Source organism: Peromyscus maniculatus, chromosome 16, assembly GCF_049852395.1.
Source record: "Peromyscus maniculatus bairdii isolate BWxNUB_F1_BW_parent chromosome 16, HU_Pman_BW_mat_3.1, whole genome shotgun sequence".
Lineage (NCBI taxonomy): Eukaryota > Metazoa > Chordata > Mammalia > Rodentia > Cricetidae > Peromyscus > Peromyscus maniculatus.
The window spans coordinates 16,449,934-16,470,658 of NC_134867.1; the positions used below are offsets into that span (position 1 = coordinate 16,449,934).

At 42.3% G+C, this 20,725-nt stretch overlaps 1 protein-coding gene across 2 annotated transcripts in view; it reads right to left on the reverse strand.

Annotated features, from left to right (window-relative positions):
* Positions 1–20,725, reverse strand: part of Lama4 (laminin subunit alpha 4) — a 152,172-nt gene that overhangs the window by 47,285 nt on the left and 84,162 nt on the right. For both annotated transcript variants that reach the window (XM_016002796.3, XM_042262061.2), the window contains exons 12-15: positions 15,498–15,614; positions 9,231–9,379; positions 5,582–5,723; positions 4,013–4,109 (exon numbers count right to left, since the gene is read on the reverse strand). In XM_016002796.3, coding sequence (XP_015858282.1) covers positions 4,013–4,109; positions 5,582–5,723; positions 9,231–9,379; positions 15,498–15,614 — 505 coding nt within the window. The remainder of the gene's footprint in view (positions 1–4,012; positions 4,110–5,581; positions 5,724–9,230; positions 9,380–15,497; positions 15,615–20,725) is intronic.

Here is a 20,725-nt window from a genome sequence, read left to right on the forward strand (position 1 = left end):
GTTGTGAGCCACCAGAGGTTAAATAGTGGGAGCCAAGTCTGGGTCCTCTGCAAGAACAGTATGTCCTCCTACCTGTTAACCCACCTTTCCAGTCCCTACAAATAAAGATTTATTTTGTTTTTAATTATGTGTATATGTATGGGGGGGTATGTGCATATAAATGAAGGTATTATCTGGTTATAAATCCCCCCCAATATGACAAAGTACTATAATCTTTTATATGTTTGTTCTGATATCTATAACTATAAGTCTTGATATTTTTCCATTTTCATTAGCACTTACCAGTTGCATGAAACAATGAGTTTCATTATGACATCTCATACATGTATATAATATACTTTGATCATCCTCAGTCATTATTATTATACCCTGGCCCCTCCTCACTATTACCCGTCCTCTCCCTCTAAGCCCTCTTTGTTTCATGCATTATCTCTATTGTTTTCTTTTTCTTTGATTACATTGTTACATGTCTACACACATGTCAATATATACATGCACCCACTCAGTCCGTTTAGTGTTCCTGAGATATGTTATTGATTAGATATTTTGTTCTTACTTTTCAAGATTGGCTGCTGGAATTTTCTCTCTCTTCTCATTCCAGAATTAGTCTATCTGTACATCCATAGTGTTACAGTGTCTCAACCATCACTGTATTACACCCATAAATATGTGTTGTAGAACTGTCCATTTTACAAAGTTGAGTCCCTCAGTGAATATGGTATCTATTATTTTTTAAATTCATACTTAGATATTTCATTTAGAACTGGTAATGGGGATATCCTGGTTTTGTTTGCAGCCTCGTTGGAAAGGTCTTTTAATATTTTATTATAAATGTGTTTGCTGAATATTATTTTATTATTCTTTATTAGATTATGGAAATTTCCTTCTGTTCTTTGTTTACTAAGAGTTTAAAAAATATTGGATGGGTGCTGTTTTATTAAGGATGTGAAGTGGGTAGGAAGGGGTGGTCTGGGGGGAGCTGGAGGAGAGGGGAAGAACATGACCAAATTATATATGAAAAATTTAAAAAGTAAATTAAAAAAACATTTCCTGTGTATAGTGAGATGATATGAATGTTCTCCTCCTATAGTCTGTAAATGTGGTGAGATATTTTAACTGTTAAACTACCTTTGAAATCCTGTAATAAATTTATGTTGCTCACCACACACTACCATTTGTATATATGGTAGATTTGACTGCTAATATCTTTTGTGTTTTAAGCTAGAGTCTTATTCTCTAGCCTAAGCTGGCCTTGGCTTTGTAGCCAGCCTCCTGTCTCAACAGCTTCTGGAATGCTGGGATTACAGGTATGAGCCACCACATCTGGCTGATTAGGATTTTTGTGTCTTTAAGAGAATTTGGCTTTCATTTCCCCCTTTTCTATGTCTCCTGAGGTTTTGATATTTACATTTTGCCGGCTTTCATAGAACAAGTTTGGAGACTATTTCTTTTGCTATTATCTGGAAGCGTTTGAATAAAAGTGGTGCTGTTTCTTCTCTGAAATTTGGAAAGAATTCACTGGGACTCTGGATACTTCTTTATGGGAGAGTTTAATTTCTGAGGTTACTGACAGCGTACCTGTATGCGTATACAGTTCTACAGGATCATCTTCTCTCTGCCATTCATTTGTGATAGTTTTCTTTTTCTTTAAAAATATGTCCTGGGCATGGTTCCCAAACTGGGGTTATTATTGAGCAAATCCTAGAAGGTCATGACGTTGTATTTCTTTATCTGAATGGAAGACCAGCTTTCCCAGTAACTAGTGGTTTGGGTTTGGCTATGGCTTACTTCTAAAGTGCCAGGAAATTTATGGTTGTCTTGCTTCTTCTTTCCTTCTGTTTCCTCCATTGGGCTTCTAAGAAACTCACACCCTATAGGGCATCATTGTTTCTACGTCCATCTTTGAGTATGTTGTTACTGCTGTGTATAGTGGATATATACAAGGTGGAGCGTCCCTGTTTTCCTGTCACCAAGTACAGTGTAACCAGGAACAAGCACGTACTTATCTCTTCTAGGTTTCTGAGAATTTCCCAGCATGCCAAGAGTGGCTTAACATAGTTTTTAGTGACAGTGAACCTCCCTTTTCATTTTTTGAAGTTTCTGTTTTCAGATATAAAAGCACTTTCAGCTTTTGGTTTGGGGCCTGTGACTGCATTAAATGCTGCTTTATTTAACTTTATACTTGGGACTTGATAAAAATAAGAGGAGAATCTATTTGGGGCTGGATATTTATAAAAAGAAATGTTTTGCTGAAAGTGTTTCCTGATGGAAGAGGCTATTGTTCTTTCACAAGATTAAGGCAAATGGCACTTTCTTAAGTTTATTACGATTTGTTAAACTTTGTTACAGACAACAAAAGAGAAAGCAAGCTGAGAAATAAAGACTACTCATTACGGAAAGCCATTTGAAAATGGAGAAACACTAACCTGGAATTAGAATGTAAGTGAGTAGATGAAAATCTGAATTTATATCACAAACATGCTTATTGCCCAAAGGAGAGAGTCCTATCAAGTTTCTGGTTACATGGTCCTAACTTCTTTATGTTGTTCCTTATACAAGGGAAGGAATTTAACCAAAAACAGATCATGAAATATGTGACCAGATCTGCCAGACTGTCAAAGAAGCTGATGCAAGAGATTTACTGGATATAAAACATGGGACTCTGAGGACACACTATTTCCAGACAGGAAGGTTGCTTTCAGCAGGCTCAGTGACTCGGTAATGGTAGCATTCACTGAGAACATGTGTGCACAACTGTTAGAATGTTTAAGAGACTGACTTATAAGGATTGCTATATGCTGGCCTTCCCAACTCAAGAAACAAAAGCAGCTCACAGATTTGGCAGCACGCCTTTAATCCCAGCCCTCCGGAGGCAGAGGCAGGCAAATCTCTGTGAGTTCGAGGGAGGCCAGTCTCATCTACAGGGGGACAGCCAGGACTGTGACACAGATAAACCCTATCTCAAAAAACAAAACAAAACAAAACAAAATCCTAATTCTTTACTGCTAATGTTCTCATTAATTTCCAGAAAGCATATTCAGAATTAGTTCCACAAGACATTAATGTGAATTATGTAATAAATTAGGACAGAGAAAATTAATAGTGTTCTTATTACCTTTTTCTACCTAGAAAGCATAAAATAGCAATGGCCTTGAGGTATTCAGCATTCAGAATATGAAAATCAAAGCACACTCTTTTCTATATATAATATTTTTCAGAAGAGGACAAAAAGATAATGCATGGTTGGTTTGAGATTAATTGCTTTGATAAAATTTCAAGAAGTTTTCTGTTTCCAACTTGGCTTGCTTTCAGGTGAGAGTCAGAAGTCAGCTGGAGAATGGCTTTCCAACTCACTAGTCAATGCTCAAATATCCTTAGGAATGAGTCCGTGACCTCAGAAATGAGAACCATTTGATGATATTCTTGGTCCTTTCAGTTGTTTGTAGGAGTCACTCATGAGGTTCAGAAGGACTGAGGCTTTTCACTTGTGTCCTTCTCTGTCCCATTCCCAGTGTGCTCACTTTCAGAGCGGTGGGGAAAGCTTCCTTCTATGTGTCTATTAGGGCTGTCCACAGCCATCCGCTGCGGCAAACAAGCTGTAGCCGAGCTGACCAACCTGACGGCTTGTGGTATCCCATCATGCCAATCGACTGTCATGGGGATGATGTATCAAGTCATCCCGGTCAACTCTCACAGGGGTGATGCCTCCCTTCACTGTAAAAATGTGGAGGTTCTTCTGGATGGGTAACCTAGTTTTAGTGCTTAGTATATTTTATGGTTTTATCTCCTTGAATGTCAGTAGTCTGATGTTTCTGTCAGCCAGCCCATTTGATTAGCATGAATTTCCCCCATGTGTTGAAATACCAAGCCTGCTGTTTTGTGACTGGATTCTAAGGTGCTGATACATTATTTAGTGGAATATTATTTACTCCTCAAGCCTCAGTTTTAGAAGTTCATCTGCATTCATAAAAGGTGGCCATGAATCAGAAGGAGGAGAAAATGAGATACTTACTAGAATCTGCCTTTGCTTGCAGCTCTCTGGCTTGATTGAGAAGGTTGTCGCTTTCGTCCTTGTGGTAAATGATCTGAGTGTCAATCCCACTCACAGCCTACAAAACAAGTGGTCACAGAGAGGGTAAGAGCAGCGGAGAAACGCCAACTTCTCCTGGTTTTCGGGTTTAAACGATGGCATTTATCTGCCAAACGCCACGCGAGATTCATGCAGCTTCGCTTGCGCAGCTCAGAATCAAGAACGGAACACAGAGGAGGCAACAGTGTCTGAGCATTTCCAAACGCAGCCCCTGGCCCCGCCCCCGCCCCAGGAAAACTCAGCAAACTAGGAGAACGCTTTGGCCAAGGCTTGTACTAAGGACTCTCATAAAGAAACCACTGGAGAAATAATTTCGAATTGAGAAGAAGAAAAAAAAAAAGAGGGGTCTGGAGAGATGGCTCAGCAGTTAAGAGCACTGGCTGAGAGGTCCTGCGTTCAATTCCCAGCAACCACGTGGTGGCTCCTAACCATCTGTAATGAGAACTGGCGCCCTCTTCTGGCCTGCAGACAGAACACTGTATACAAAATAAATAAATCTTAAAAAAAAAAAAAATCAAAAAAAAAAAAAAAAAAAAAAGAATGCGTCCTAAGACATCTTCTCTATTAGAAGATACTAGCCTAAAAAAAAAATCAGCGAATGGAACAGCGTCTGCAAAGGAATGCTTTTTTGCGAACTGGATTCATCCAATGAACTTGCAAACCCAAACCTTTATGGAACACAATGCTCTTTTCTAAGTGCTCCTGACCCTTCTCACATTTTAGTTTTTCATGGGAAGGTCAAGGGTTAAGGGATGATGTTAGAAAAACAGAGATACACACACATATACATGGAACACATATAGACTGCGTATTGTGCTAGGTATAATGTATCATGTATATGTATTCTAACACACACACACGTGGAGGAAAGCAGAGGAGATTATTTAGGGGAAGGAAGATAGACAAGTGAGTGGGGAGGAGGAAGTGCAGTAGCAAATAAGAGCAAGACATAATTGTAAGAACGATAAGCGGCGCTGGTTACTGGCGCTGGCTACCGCATGGAAAGGTCACGGTCACGACAAAACCCAGTGTCAGTACCAGAGCTTTATTAGGAGGAAGAGGGGTCGGGGAACAAGAGAACCAGGCCTGGGGAAGGAGCACGTGCAGAGAGAGAAGGGGGGGGGGAGAGAGAACAGAACAGAGGGGGCGGGGTCTGTGTCCTGCTCTTTGAGGGCTCTTGTGCACATGCGCAGGCGGGCTGACAGAGCTAAGCCACGCATGCACAGATTGCATGACCGTGCCATGCACACAGTCACCAGCGCACACTGGTGACGTAAGATGCAAGATGCTTTGCTTAACTCCTTAACTGTGCATGCGCGGTCATGCAGCTGGAGTGAGGGCAGAACTCTAACAATAATGATGTTTTTGCATAGAGAAACAAGAAAGATGACAGGAATCTGTTAATAAACAAACAAACAAACAAAACCCCAGTAACTAAAAGCCAGAGATGAGGCGATGTACCAGCAAACCCTGAGGTAAAGGGCTACTTACATCATAAATTCGGTCAGTGATATTCAGAGCAAATTCTGCCGTTTCATTGGCCTCACTGACATAGTTGGCAATATTTTCATAGACATTCGATGCATCCAAGGCCTTCTGCACCAGCCCGTTCATGTCTGAACCGCGCAAATTTCTGTTAATAAAACGAATTGGTCACGTTTCCTTCTTCCTTCCGTAGGAAATGGGGCCACGTTTAGGGTTTCATTTGGACACTTCTGTGATCACAGACGCCCTCCTTCCTGGTTTTTCAAAGCCACCTGTCTTGGAAGGCTTTTCCAAGAACCTCCCCCTGGGAGTACATTATGTTCGCATTTGTCTTTCCACGCTGCCTCCAATGTGCCATCCGATTTAGGCTCCACAGCAGCCGCTGCTTGGCAGTAGCTGCTGAAAGGGGAAAGGGGATTTAAAAAGAGTCCCCTGCTCCTCCTCCAGCAAGGGTTTATTTAAATTGTACAAGTCACACAAAGGCCCGAGGCGTGGTGCATCTGTCTACTCCTTACCCAACTGTTACTCTCTTTCTATAGAGGAGGCGCAGCCCCTGGAGAGGGTGCAGAGCTTGCCAGGCCAGCCACACACTGGTTTGCTAAGGTCTGTCTGGTCCCTCAGACAGCCTCACCTCAGTCTAGCCTCCCCTCTGCCCTGAAACACCATGTTCTCTGCCTTATCCCTTCCTAGCTCGGGTAAGCTTCGTGGACGGTTTACCAAGACCTTATTATGGACTGGGTACTCTCACATACAACAGCTAGTAACCACACATCTTCTAAGGATTCACACTTGGCATAGCCAGGATCAACTGCGTAATGATTCTTGAACTTTAGGATTATTGTTATACCATTTATGAACTGGACTTGGAAACTATGTGTGACATTTAGTTTCCTGACCAATACTTTCTTCCTTCCTTCCTTCCTTCCTTCCTTCCTTCCTTCCTTCCTTCCTTCCTTCCTTCCTTTTCCTTTTTTCCTTACTTCCTTTCTCCCTTCCTCCCTCCCTCCCCCCTCCCTTCCTTCCATTCATTCACTCACTCATTCATTTATTATTTGTTTGTTTGTTTATTGAAACATGGTCTCTTTACATAGTCCTGGCTGTTCTGGAACTCACTATGTAGATGACGCTGGCCTTGAACTCAGCCTGCCTCTGCCTCTTGAGTAGTAGGATGAAGGGCCTGCACCATCATGCCTGGCTAACCAATACTTCTTTATCCTCTATTATACAAGCCCCACTTCATGGCTCACCCTAAATCCTTTGTGTCTTACTCACTGATTCTCAGCTCCAGGGCTCCTCATTTCCTCCCAGTCCCTGACACTCACAGCTTGTACCACCTGGTTCCTCACTACCCTGCAGACAATGCTGGACACCGCAGATCCCACCCAGGTCTTCTTTTCCAATCACAGAACTGATGAGCAGGGTCAGCTCTTTCTTAGTCTCCTCTGTCTGCTCCAGGCCCAGTTTGCTCTCAGGCTGAGCAACTTCCTCTGCCTTTCCTCAGTTACTTCTCTTTGTTTGCCCATCACCAGCCAATTGCTCTGCAGGGGGTTCACCCCTCCCACCCCCATGGGCACAGTAGGGATCTACAAAAATGTTGCATTTGAATTTTCTCATATCAGCAGGGGGAAAAAAAATGAAGACAATGAAATGATTTTGATTTCATTATTTGTGACCATGACACAGAGCTTAATTTTGATGGAGAAAAGGATCAGCCATGGTAAGAGTCACATTATATGGAGGTGATTCCCTTCCAAATGCTCTCTACCCATCCTCTCTGGGACCTCTCTTTAGAAATGACTCCAAGAATAAACTATGAAGAAAGTAGACAAGGAAAAGCATATTATGCCTGTAATCCCAGCCCCCAACAGGCAAAGGCAGGAAGATTTCTGAGAGTTTCAAGCCAGCCTAGGCTACAGAGTGAGACCCCAAGATCTTGCCCAAGAAACCCAAACAAACAAATACAAACCAAGCACCTAGAATGCACAAAGCCCTAGATTTGATTCCCAGTGAGGCGCGAAACAGCTCAGCAGCACACACCTGTAACCCCAGCCCTTGGGAGGGAGAGGCAGGAGGACCAGAAGTTCAAGGTCATCCTTAGCTGTGCAGAGTTGGAAGCTAGTCTGGGTTATAAGATACTTTGCAACAAAACAAAACAACATAAGCTCCCTAACAGGCAAAAAGAGATAAAGGAAAAAAGGTGAGTACACCAGACATATGCTGAGGAATTTTCAGTCTTTATATTTTGAGGGGAAGGGTCTATAAATTTGGAATGTGTCTGAGAAGAGATTGAGTCAGAAACATGATGTCAGGGTGATCCATATTTGTGACTGTGGTGCAAATGAAATGTACAGTAGCTTCCATGGAACTCTGCTAGAAGGCCACTGCACAGCGACATTTGGAGAAGGGCGCTGTGTGTACCCACCAGTGGGTTGTGGCTGCTGAAAAGATGAAGGAATGATGAGAGAGCCAGAGGATGGCTCACAATTAATAATCAACTGATATGCAACCATCAAAACTGGCATTTTATCTAAGTCCCTTTTTTTTTTTTTTTTTTTTTTTTTTTTTTTTTTTTTTTTGTTTTTGTTTTTTCGAGACAGGGTTTCTCTGTGTAGCTTTGCGCCTTTCCTGGAACTCACTTGGTAGCCCAGGCTGGCCTCGAACTCACAGAGATCCGCCTGGCTCTGCCTCCCGAGTGCTGGGATTAAAGGCGTGCGCCACCACCGCCCGGCTTTATCTAAGTCCCTTTTATTGCTTGCCTAAAAAGGACACTTCCTAAGGACACAGCACCAAACTGAGTAACTGTAACACACCAGCACCGCCAATATTGCATGCTTTCGTGTTATATCTCCTCTCCCCCTTCTTCCTTCTTTTCTTCCTCCCTCCCTCTCTCCTCTTCCCTTTACCCTTCCCTTCCCTCTCTCTCCCTTCCTTCCCCTCTCTTATTCCTTAAGCCCCCCTCACTCAGTCTGGAAGGATGTTCGAAAGTTTTGGTGAAGAGGAGAACAGGACGCCGTGTGTTTGGAATAGACATTAACCTCCATTCTCCCCTCTTACCTTTCCTATACTGATCTCATTATATACCGCTTTCAGGGTCAGGAATCCAATTCCAGTCTTTCAGTACATGTCAATTAGCATTAACTGAGTGTCCAAAGGGTGTGTGATTCTTTTCTAGGTGCTATAAGGGAAATTGTCAATTGATTTTTCTCCTAATGGGAGTTAAATCAAATATTTCCTGCTGGGCACTGCAGAAAGTCGAGTATTTACCAGAAGTCAGTTGTATGGCAACTCCCAGCCAGCGTGGCTTATGATATTTGGGTATGGAAAGTAAACACTGTCTATGAAAAAAGCAGGTGATAGTGGTGGAATTAGATACTGTGAAGGGATTTGATTTACTAATAACTGTGGAACAGACTCACTAGCACCCTTGCCTAGAGCACAGGTTTCTAGTCTCAAAGATTTAAACAAAAACAAAACGTATCTCCCATAAACATTTGCAAAAAATGATGATTGGCTCTGAGGGAACCATTAACAAACAAATCAGCAATCAAGTAGACCCACCCCAATCTACTTGCTTTATCCTAGCCTGTATGGAACTGAATATAAATGTCTCATTCAGCCCTTGTAAATATCTGCATTTCTAAAGCTCAGGCGTTACCTGCTCAGCTCGTCAGCTTCCTGTTGAAGGTTGGCTGCATGGTCCATAGCTTCTTGGACTAAATCATGACTCAGGTTACTTAGGTTGGAGAGCTTTCCTTGCAGCTCATTTTTGCCTCCATCTATTTCTGCATAAATTCCAGATGCATTCTAAAGAAAAACAAAAAGTAACTGGATCTTAGAGAAACATAGAACAGTTTCTCCAGATAACAACAAAATTGATCATCTTCCTGCTTGTCCATTTCAGGCCTAAATTACCGTAAGGAGGATTTGTGTACCCCTGCATCTTCACCCCCTTCTCGATGGATTGCTTCCTCATCGTTCGGACATGCTCTATTTCCTCTAAAACGAAAACTAAACACACAGCTTCTGGTAGCCATACATCCCGTTGGCGTTCCACCTTTCAGAGTAAATCTCTCTAGGGGAAATCTACCAGTAGGAAGCCTTGCTTTCCAGCATCCAATTTCTAAACAGGCTGGAAAATAAATAAATACAGAGACCAAGCATGTTGCCTTATTTTTGTGCAGCTGAGGTAAAAGCATGCCTTCAGATCTCAGCCACCTGTAAACTGGTACTCAGTCCGAGAAGTACAGTTAGTCTACTGTACTTCCTCACCGGCTACTTAACAGGTCAGCAAACTCTCACTTTCAAAAGCACCATGCGTAGTGTAGTCCTCCCTAAAGACCTTTGCACCCACTGTCCCTAGATCTTTTAAAAAAAATGACTCATATCTTTGTGACAGTTTAATCCAAGAGGTCTGTACCTCTCAGTCAGGCAGTGTGACCGTCAGGGGCCCGTATGCCCAAAGAGCTTCCTTACAGAAGAACACAAGGAAATAGTCCTTCTGCCCAAGGCTTCCATCCAAGAAGAGGATGGAGTTGAGCAGGGCCTGTACAGTTCTTCCTAAATTTATCAATAAAGCAAATCTTCCCTTCTCACAGGGCGCAGTGAGGAGAGGCACTGGCAAGGTTTGCCCGAGTAGCCAGTATTTCCCTTTGAGCTGAGTCTTTCTGGCTTTTTATTGGTCTCCACCATGATGCAGGAATGGTGACAATGATATCATTCCCCTTCCCAGAATCAACCCATTGCCTTTCCCCTTGTAGCTTCGTTCTTGCCTGGTTCGTCTTTCTCTGCTGATTTAGTCATTTTTTTCTCCACTGTATCTTATAGACCAACCTTGTCTAACCAGTTGCCTTAATGCTGTATATATATATACACCGTATACACTATCTCCCCAGTCTGGAATAGTTTTCCTCTCGGGACCTACTTGGAGTTCTACTCATCCTGAATTCAACTCAAACATTACTCCCACTCGGCAGCAATTCCTGGCTTCCTGGGTGAGCTCGTGTTCCCACAGGCCTGTTATTCACACTCCCATCACTGTAATCGTTGTACACGATCATTCACTCATGATATTACAGACTCTTACATGATAGCACCAACTCTTAGGAATCGGGAACTGAGTTGAATTGGGTTTTATTCCTCTAGACTGGAGCACAGTTTCTAACACACAGGATTTATTTCTTAGAGGTTATATTAAGCCTTTAGCCATTTGGCTGGTCACTTTGTTTTGAATTATGTAAACAGAAAAATGTCACAGGCATTCATCTTTAAGCATTATCTCATTATTCCTTTAACTAATGTCCACTGTGTGCCTAGTCCACGCCTAACACTCTTGGAGAGAAGACAACAAAGTCGCTGCCTTCAAGGGCTGCCGCTGGGGAGGGGGTGGGGGCCCAGACAGATAGCCATGACCACAGAAGTGGGCAAGCTAATTTTAGAAAGCAAAAGCTATTTTGAACAAAATGCAACATGGAGGATGGAGTGGATAGTGGTTAGGGGTACGGGGACCTCTTGGATTAAACTGTCCCAAAGATAATGCGCCATTTTTTAAAGATCTAGGGACAGTGGGTGCAAAGGCCTTGAGGGAGGACTACGTATGGTGCTTTTGAAAGTGGGAGTTTGCTGAACTGCTAAGTAGCTGGTGAGGAAGACAGGAAGTTAATGCCAGGCCGGACAGGTGGGTGAGCCACGTCACGGGGTGCTTCCTGGGTCACGGTGGAAAGTGGTTCTGATTTTAAGTGTTACTAGAAGTTCAGCAGGAGAAACGGCAGAGTTTGATCATGTTTTAAAATGATTTTTCTGCTAACGGGTTGGGAATGGGTCTAGAAGCGCCACGGCGGCGGCAAACTCATCTGTCAGCCGCGCTCCTTGCCACTTCACACGGGGCACCAGGTGGTTTAGCAGCAGAGATGAGGAAGTGGCCAGAAGCTAGGGTTCATTTCGGACAGAGGGCCGGCACATCCTGGTAAAAAGTCATGCGAAGAAAGGAGCACTCGGGAGTGATCTGGGATATGGGACCTGAGCAGTGGGAGGGGCCGCTTACTGAGATGGGGGTGGGGGGCAGCTCTTACTCAGAATCCGTGAGGTTTGATGTGCTTATTATATGGTAGATGGAATTCTGATTTTGTAACACGGAACCCTGCCTTCTGACTTGTAATGTCCAATAAGCATTTGCCTACAAAGGTTTGGGCAGGGGGTTCAGACACGGCGCTGTAAACTGTGGAATCATCTGCGTAACTATTCTTTAAGGCCCTCAGAGCCAATGACTAGGAGAGACCAGGATACAAAAGAAGGCTCCATACCGAACGCTAAGCCCCGCCTTCTCCAGAGCAGAGACCAGCACGGCTCAGATCCAGGTCCAGCTCCAAATCTTCCTTACACAGCCCTGAGCTAAGAATATATTTCTCGCTTTGGGAGGGTTGTTCAACAATCACAAAGAAAGGAATGGGCAGTAGCTGCATGTGGTCTGCACTAATGCATTTGCCACACAGAGGATGGGAGAGTCCTGGGATCCCATGCAGAGTGGGTGGAGCCAGTAGACAGTGCAGGTCTGGGAGGCAAAACAACACCTGTGACTAGAGACATTTTCTTCCATGATGCTGAACAGAGTGATAGGCCAAAGATCAGGAGGGGCTTCCAGCTTTTTAACAACAGCTTTTTCAAAGGGCCGTTTTCTTTCTTTGTATGTGTTTAAATGATAGGAGAGGGCTGGAGAGATGGCTCAGAAGTTAAGAGCACCGACTGTTCTTCCAGAGGTCCTGAGTTCAATTCCCAGCACCCACATGGTGGCTCACAACCATCTGTAATGAGATCTGGTGCCCTCTTCTGTATACATAGTAAATAGATAAATCTTTTTAAAAAATGATAGGAGATACTAGAGTAAGTAAGGATTCAACAAAGCTTAAGAACTGGGTGATAAGGAGACTGGAAAAAAACCCTTACAACCATATTTTCAGGGAGGACAGGATTGGGGAGCAGGAGGAGCAGCTCTCCACAGTGAGGGGGGAGTGTAGATCCAGAAGCAGGTGGGCTGGCGGACTGAAGGAGGAGAGGTGAGGAAGTTCTGGTTGTTTTCGGTTTTCCAGTGGTACAGGAAGCAAAGCCACCAGCCTGAGCTGAAGGCAGGGAGGCTGTGAAGGGCTCTCGCAGGCCCGAGCATGGCACACACGGAGCCAACAGGTTTTCCCTTTCTCTCCCTTGCCGAACACCGTACATTACATTCCTAAAGCTAACCCCCACGGTCCGTGCCACTGACTCATTCCTGAGACAAAACATCAAAGTCCAAGAGTCAAAATTCATTATTTGGCTAATAGTGTCCAATCAGGACTTACCAGCTTACCCTAGCACAGGCTCCCTGTTTTTCTCCTTAAAAACCCACTCCTGCAAAAAAATGCTTAGAGCATGGAGCTTGCTGCTGCTGCTGCTACCTGCTGTCTGCCCTTGCAGCCCGCCCTCCGTCCATCCGTCTGTCCGTCCGTCCGTCCGTCCATCCCTCCCTCCCTCCCTCTGTCCCTCCGTCCCTCTGTCCTTCCCTCCCAGGAGTAATAAATCTCCTTTGAGGCTGAGAATTTAGTGTCTGGGATTGTCCTGTACCGACTCCGAGGAGGGCAACTGTGGTGATGTATGGTTCACCCCAATAAAACTTATCTGGGGATCAGAGGACAGAGCCAGCCACTAGATTAGACATAGAGGTCAGGCAGTGATGGCGCACACACCCTTAATCCTATCACTCCATCTGGTTCTCTGTGAGTTCAAGGCCACACTGGGAACAGAGCCAGGCATGGTGGCACACATGTTTAATCCCAACACTTGAGACCTCATGCCTTTGCTTGGGAAGCACACATGCCTTTGATCCCAGGAAGTAAGATGGCAGAGCAGAAAAAGGTACATAAGGTGTGAGGAAACAGGAACTCACTGTCTGGAGACTGAGGATTTTGTAGAGGTAAGAATTTGTGGCTGGCTTGTTCTGTTTCTCTGGTCTTTCAGCTTTCACTCCAATATCTGGCTCCAGGTTTATTTATTTATTTATTTATTTATTTATTTATTTATTTATTTATTTATTTATTTTTATTAATAAGACCTTTTACTATTTGTGTTATATCTCGAACAACAGGCAACCTCCCTTTTATAGACAGGTTTCTTACAAGTCACATTCGGCTGCTTGAGTGCAGCTATGATACTGGGGACCCAGGGTTAGAATCTGTATGTGGATAAACAGGAACAGGTACACTTGGGAGTTCACGGTCTTTTCCAGGAATAATTAGACTGACAGTTTCAGCGGGTTAAGAAGAAAAGGCAGGAGGTAGAGGTTCAGGATCCCTGAGGGAGGAGGGGCTGATGTGGTTGGAGAATGGTTGGCCTGGCTGCTCTAAACGAAGAGACAGTACTTAACAAGGGAGGGTTCGAGATGGATTCAGAAGAAGGTAGGATCATGGATGGCAAGACATGGGTATGGCCCTAAAGGGACAATAGAGGTGGGCTGAGGAGAAGGCTGGAGAGATTTTTGGTGGGCTCATCCTCAAGGATTTTGACATCACTAGGAGTAGTGATAGGAGCTAGGCTGGAGAAGGCAGGGACTTAGGGACTTGAGTAGCTGAAGAAGAGTGATGTGGTAACCAGACTGCTTTAGTCCTTCAGAGGTAATAAAAAACAAATGCAGTCATTTATTTCAAGGTAGCTTCATTCACTGCATTTCACTTGAAATTTTCTATTTTAAAAAGCATGCCTTTTTAGAAGGTTTTCGAATGCTGGCTTTTACAAAATCAACCTTTACGTTGGCATACAAAGTAACTGGCTCGGCTATGGCATTTTCATGCACATTGCTGTTAGATCTGGTTCTTTTTCCATGCTCATCCCCACTGCTGGGCTTTGTGACCCTGCCTGTTCCTGGCTGGCTCCCCTCCTTCCCCCAGCCAGTCTTCCACTCTACTTTCTTATTGCATGTATCCCACCACAGCTTCCACTTCCACCTTCCCGTAAGAGCTCTTCCTCTCCTCTCTTAATGCCCTTTCTAGTTTCATGACCTATATATACACGGATATAATCACACACATACATACAATTTTAAATCTAGTTTCCGCAAATAAGAGAAAACACCTGGCATTTGTCTTTCTGAGCCATTCTCTTGAAAACATCATGATCTCATTTCCTTTATTTCTTTACCTAGTTATATATTGATGGACATCTAGGTTGGTTTCATTTTTTATCTATTATGAATAATTTGGGGTGTCCAAGGATCTCTATGCTACGTTGACTTAGTCTTTCATTTATATACCAAAGAGTGGTCCAGCTGGGTCATATGGTAATTTTACTCCACAGTGGCTGCACAAGGCTACATTCCCAGTTGTCAGTGAATACAGGTTCATGTCTCCTTACATCCGGCCACCATTTGTTTTCTTGATGATAGCCATTTTGATTGGCATGAGATGGATTCTCAAAGCGGCTTTAACTTGCATTCCCTGATAATTAAAAATGTTGAACATTCTTTTTCAAATATTTATTGGCTATGTGCATTTCCTCTTTTGAGGACTGTCTATTCAGTTCATTAATTTATTTACTGATTGGATGATTTGGCTTGTTAAATATCTCCCTAGGTAGAGTCAATGGGATGGAACTACATCAGTACTTTTAATAGATTTTACTGTGATCGTGTCTATGCCATCAAAGCTGCTAGCCACATGTTGCTCCTGAGGATGTAAAATGCAGCTGATTCAAATGGAGTTGAATTTCTAATTTTATGAAATTGAAATTTCAGTAGCTGTGTGTGTGTTAGTAGCTACCATGTAGTACAAGAAACTAGAGATTCCCATTACCTGATATTATTTTACAATCCTACTAACTTGAATTGAGTTGGATTACTCTGACACTGAGCTGCTGTTCAAAGGTGCTATAAAGGCAAGGCTGAGCAATCCAGGTATGTCCTTACCTTTATTATCTCATCAAGTTCCTCAAGAGTCAGCCGAGGTATCACCAGAGAGTCTGCAGATGTTCTCAGAGAGGTGCTCACGACTTCCATCTGCTCCTTCACTCTCTCATGTTGTTTCTGAGGGAAGGAAAAACAAAAGAGAGAAGATGTGATTGTACACCATATAAACCAACCCAAGGATATGGTCCTATCATTGGATGTAGAAAAGGCCTTTGACAAATCTAATACCCATTCATGATAAAAGTCCTGGGACAGATCAGGGATACAAGGGACATATCTCAACTTAATAAAGACAGTTTACAGCAAGCCAGTAGCCAATATCAGCTTAAATGGAAACTCAAAGTAATTCCATTGGGACCAGGAACAAGATAAGGTTGTCCAGTCTCTCCATCCATATTCAACCTGGTACTTGAAGTCTTAGCTAGAGCAGTAAGACAACTGAAGGAGATCAAGGGATATAAATTGGAAAGGAAGAAGTCTAAGTATCTTTATTTGCAGATGATCTGATAGTATACATAAGTGACCCTAAAAATTCCACTGGGAAATTCCTACAGCTGATAAGCACTTTAAGTGAAGCAGAGGGATAAAATATTTAACTCACACAAATCAGTAACCCTCCTATATACAAACGACAATTGGACTGAGAGTGAAATCAGGGAAACAACACCTTTCACAATAACCTCAAATAATACAAAATATCTTGGGGTAACGCCAACCAAAAGTGAAAGACTTGGATGACAAAAAAAAAAACTTTAAGAAATTGAAGAAGATATCAGAAGATGGAAGGATCTCCTATGCTCACAGATCAGTAAGATTAATAACGCAAAAACAACCATCCTACCAAAAGCAACTTACAGATTTAATACAATTCCCATCAAATTCCAACACAATTCTTTGGAGAGTGACTGGAGTGGGGGGAGGATCAAGTGGGGCAGGGAGGGATGAGGGGGATGAGGGAGGGGATGTGGGAAGAGCTGAAAGTAAGAGCAATAGGAGGGGGTAGCATGGAACCCTAATATAGCAGAAGATTACACACACACACACACACACACACACACACACACACACACACACACGCGCGTGATCTAAATGAAATTTCCAAATAATAGGGAAGCTAGAGCCACACTGGACACCTCTTGTCACAAAAACGAAGCTTCTAGTATTAGGAATTTGTTACATTTAATTGAATTGTAGGCCAAAGGGGCCCCATGAGAACCCCCAAAACAACCGACATTGTTCCCAAGACTATGGGTGTGGCTTCCACAAACTGATTGGAAGGTCCTATTACTGAACACAACACCCATATGACTCATCAAACATGGAGAAATTGAGCTGGTGCATACATAGAGCCTTCACCCCTACAGGCTAGGTACATGTACTTTGGTACATGTATAGGGAAGTACTCTGCACATTACCAAAAGAGAAACACAAACACCAACGTAGCCATAAAACCTGTGATATATAATGGTATCCTGCCTTCAAGATTTGCTAGTACAGTACAACAGTGGTACAAAGCTTGTGGGAGTAATCAAGTAATATGACTTAAGGTCTGCTCTATGAGATGGAACCCATATTTACACTGCTTAAAGTTGGACAGCCCAGGGACCCAGGGTAAGTCAACTATTACTGTTCTACTAAAAGAACATAGCAATAAAGTGACTCCCTGTGACATTCTGCTATATTCACATCTCAGTGCCTTCCTTGCTCAGCCATCATCAGAGAAGCTTCCTCCTGCAGCAGATGGTACAGACACACATAGCCAGACATGATGCAAAGTGTGAGAGACCTTGGAATACTGAGTCCTATTTGTTTCTGTTAAATCCTCCCTGTCCCCTGCCCAGGGCTCAGGGAATCTCATGGAAGAGGAGGCAGGAAGAGTATAAGAGTGAGGAGGGATGAGGACACTAAATGAACAATATCCTCTAAATCAACACGATCTACCCACACATGAATTCACAGAGACATAGGTAGCATGCATAGGGCCTGTAATGTTTTGTACCAGCTGGGCTCCTAGAGCTGGAAGGAGAAATGGACACATGCCCCAACCCAACTCAGAAGCCACCTCAAATTGATAACTACTTGCAAATGAAAATTTCATTTTCTCCGGGCGGGGGGGGGGGGGGAGCGGGATTTGATGGGGAACAAACTACTCTTAAGGGTATGTGGCATGCCCAGCAGTAAGTAGATGGGCAACAGAAAACAAACTCCATGGTATCTTTGGAGCTCCTTGTCTTATAATGTTGTGTCAGGGTATTTCCTTTTTAAAATATTTTAAGCTTACTTTTTATTTTCATATATATATATGTACATATATACATATACATCTATATATAATTTACCCTACAGGTTCTGTATGTGTGTGTATTATATATTATAGTTTCTAGTTTAGTGGGTTTTTTTTTTGTTTGTTTGTTTTTTGAGACAGGGTTTCTCTTGTGTAGCTTTGCGCCTTTCCTGGAACTCACTTGGTAGCCCAGGCTGGCCTCGAACTCACAGATATCCTCCTGCCTCTGCCTCCCGAGTGCTGGGATTAAAGGCGTGCGCCACCACCACCCGGCTCTAGTTTAGTGGTTTTATGAGATTCCTGAGTGTGTGGATGAGTGGGTCTCTGTGTCTATACCTGTTTATTGGGCTCTTTTCCTTCTGTTTGTTTTGTTTTATTCCAGTGTGTTAGTTTTTGTTTTATCTTATTATATTTTATTTTCCCTTAGAAGCTTGTTGTTTTCTAATGAGAGACAGAAATGGGGGATGCAGTGGAATAATCCTTTTGTACACTGTGAAAATGTGTTGCTCTCATTGTTAATAAAAAACTGATTGGACTATAGCTAGGCAGGAAGAGATTGGACAGAAAAGCCAGACTAAGAGGACACTAGGAAGAAGAAGAACAGAGTCAGAGGAGATGCCATGAGATGCAGAGAGAGCAGTATGTAAAGTACATACATGAGGTAAACGAGCCTTGGTGATACACATAGATTAATAGAAATGGGTTAATTTAAGTTACAAGAGCTAGCTAAAACCAAGCTTAAGCTATAGGCCAAGCATTTATAATTTATTAATAAGTCTATGTGTGATTATTTGGGAACTGGTTGGTAGGACAGAAAGTCTGACAACAAATGGCATTTCCAATGTGGGACCAGAATTTCCACATAGGGCTTGAGAAAACTAAAGCAACAATAATAATAACAAAACAAAACAAGACCCAGCAAACTAAATAAGAATGCCTGCCTCAGTCTGGCCACTGGTATCCCAGAGCTGGGGTATTGAATGCAGTTCCTGGTTAATAAACACGATTCTTGGCCAGGCCCATAAGGCATAGAGCTCATCTTTCACAGGCCAAGGAGTGGGCCAGAGCCAGCTGCCAAAGCTGAGGTGGTCCTAGCCACACTACTCAGCAGTTTAAAGGCCCATACAGTCAGAAAAGGATAGAGATATACAGTAAAGACAGATTTAGATGGGAAAAAAACCCTTCTAAACAGGTTACAGTGTGTTTAAAACATATATAAGCTTGGGAGAGAAAAGAGAAAAGGTATATATAGTCATATATTAAAAAATAGTTTTAAAAATAAGAAAGTCCTTAAAAAAGGAATAAAATAAAATAAAAAAAGCCACGTAAAGATAGGAAATATACAGAGAGTCTGGATCCTATATGTTACTGTGTTGTCTTTAGATTTTTCTGATTGCTAATGAAGGAAAGACAGCTGCTGAAACACATTGGGTTATGGAAACTGCTAGATTAAACCAACTCATATATTTTAAAAATGTCTTGACTTCAAAATGAAAGTCAAAAGATATGCTACTTTGGGGAAGAGGTTATGCTTTTATTTCCACATGAGATGAGAGGCTGTGGATTCATTCCAGGTTGATATGGATCAGGTTTGATCAGGGAAGACCCCTTGAAAATCCTGACTACAAATGTAAAGAAATAAACCTAGAAGAACTACAAGACACATGATGTATATTTTACCTGCACAAACATAACAAAAAAAATTATCTGTAACTGACTTGTACACACCACATATTCTATACTTGTAAAGTATGTTACCTTTAAAAGTTTATGTATTTTCAGAACAAGGGAACCAAACTTAAAATGGATGGCCCAGGTGATCCAATATCTCAGAATGCCTCTGTTGCAGTTTCCTCAAAATTCTGCATCCAGAACAACTTCAAAGCTGCTAGCTGAGACGGTCCAGACTCACAGACTACTCCAGTCAGATTTCAGATAATCTCTACGCTTTCCCATTACACTGAGATTGGACAACAATTGACTCTCCCAGAACTTTACCATTATCCCAATTTTCTCAGGGTCCCCTAAAGTGCCATTGCCCCCAGACAACAGGAAGCAATCTAGAAAACACAACACCCACATTCCCAAGAGGTAGGGTGGGTAGTTTTTGGTCATTCAGTGGGTTATGGATGTTTATTATCATTTAGGGGGGTTCGTTACAAGTTGTTATTGGTCATTGTCAGGAAAAAAGCTGGACAAAGGAGATTAGATTCAGGGATCTCATTCTGAAAAGAAAATGGGAGAATATAGAAATGATAGGATAAAAGAATAGATTATTGAATCTACTCTTAAACTAAAAAAGCAACTACTAGTCTTAAAATATTTTGCATTGGTATAGATTTTTGTATATTGATACAAATTTAATGGTTTTTTTTGGTATAAAACTTTGGACTAATGAAGATAAGATAGATAATAGAATATTTTCTCTAAATTTGCCAAATACAAAGGTACTGGATAGTGTAACTGTAATTCTTACTTGATAACTGTTTTGTTGTATATAATTTTGCTATGTTAAAGTTAAAAACCCTCCTTTTTTGTTTACACAAAAAGGGGGAAATGCTGTAAAATAATCCTTTGGTACACTGTGAAAATGTGTTGCTCTTCATAATAAAAAGCTGATTAGCTGATAGCTAGGCAGGATTTTCAGGGCAGAGAGAATGCTGGGAAAAAGAAGGGCAAAGTCTGAGGAATCTTAAGAGATGGAGAGAAAAGAAAGATGAACGTGCCATGTTGAAAGAAGGTACATCCACATAGCAGAGAGTAGGTAAGAAATATTGGTTAATTTAAAATTAAGAGTTAGCTAGTAACCAGCCTGAGCTATTGGCCAAGTATTTGTAATTAATAAGAAGTTCCATGTGGTTATTTGGGAACTTGCTGGTGGGAAAAGCGTCTGCCTACAGGAGGAAGTATGAAGGGTAGAGAGAGGGGAAACTGTAATCAAAAT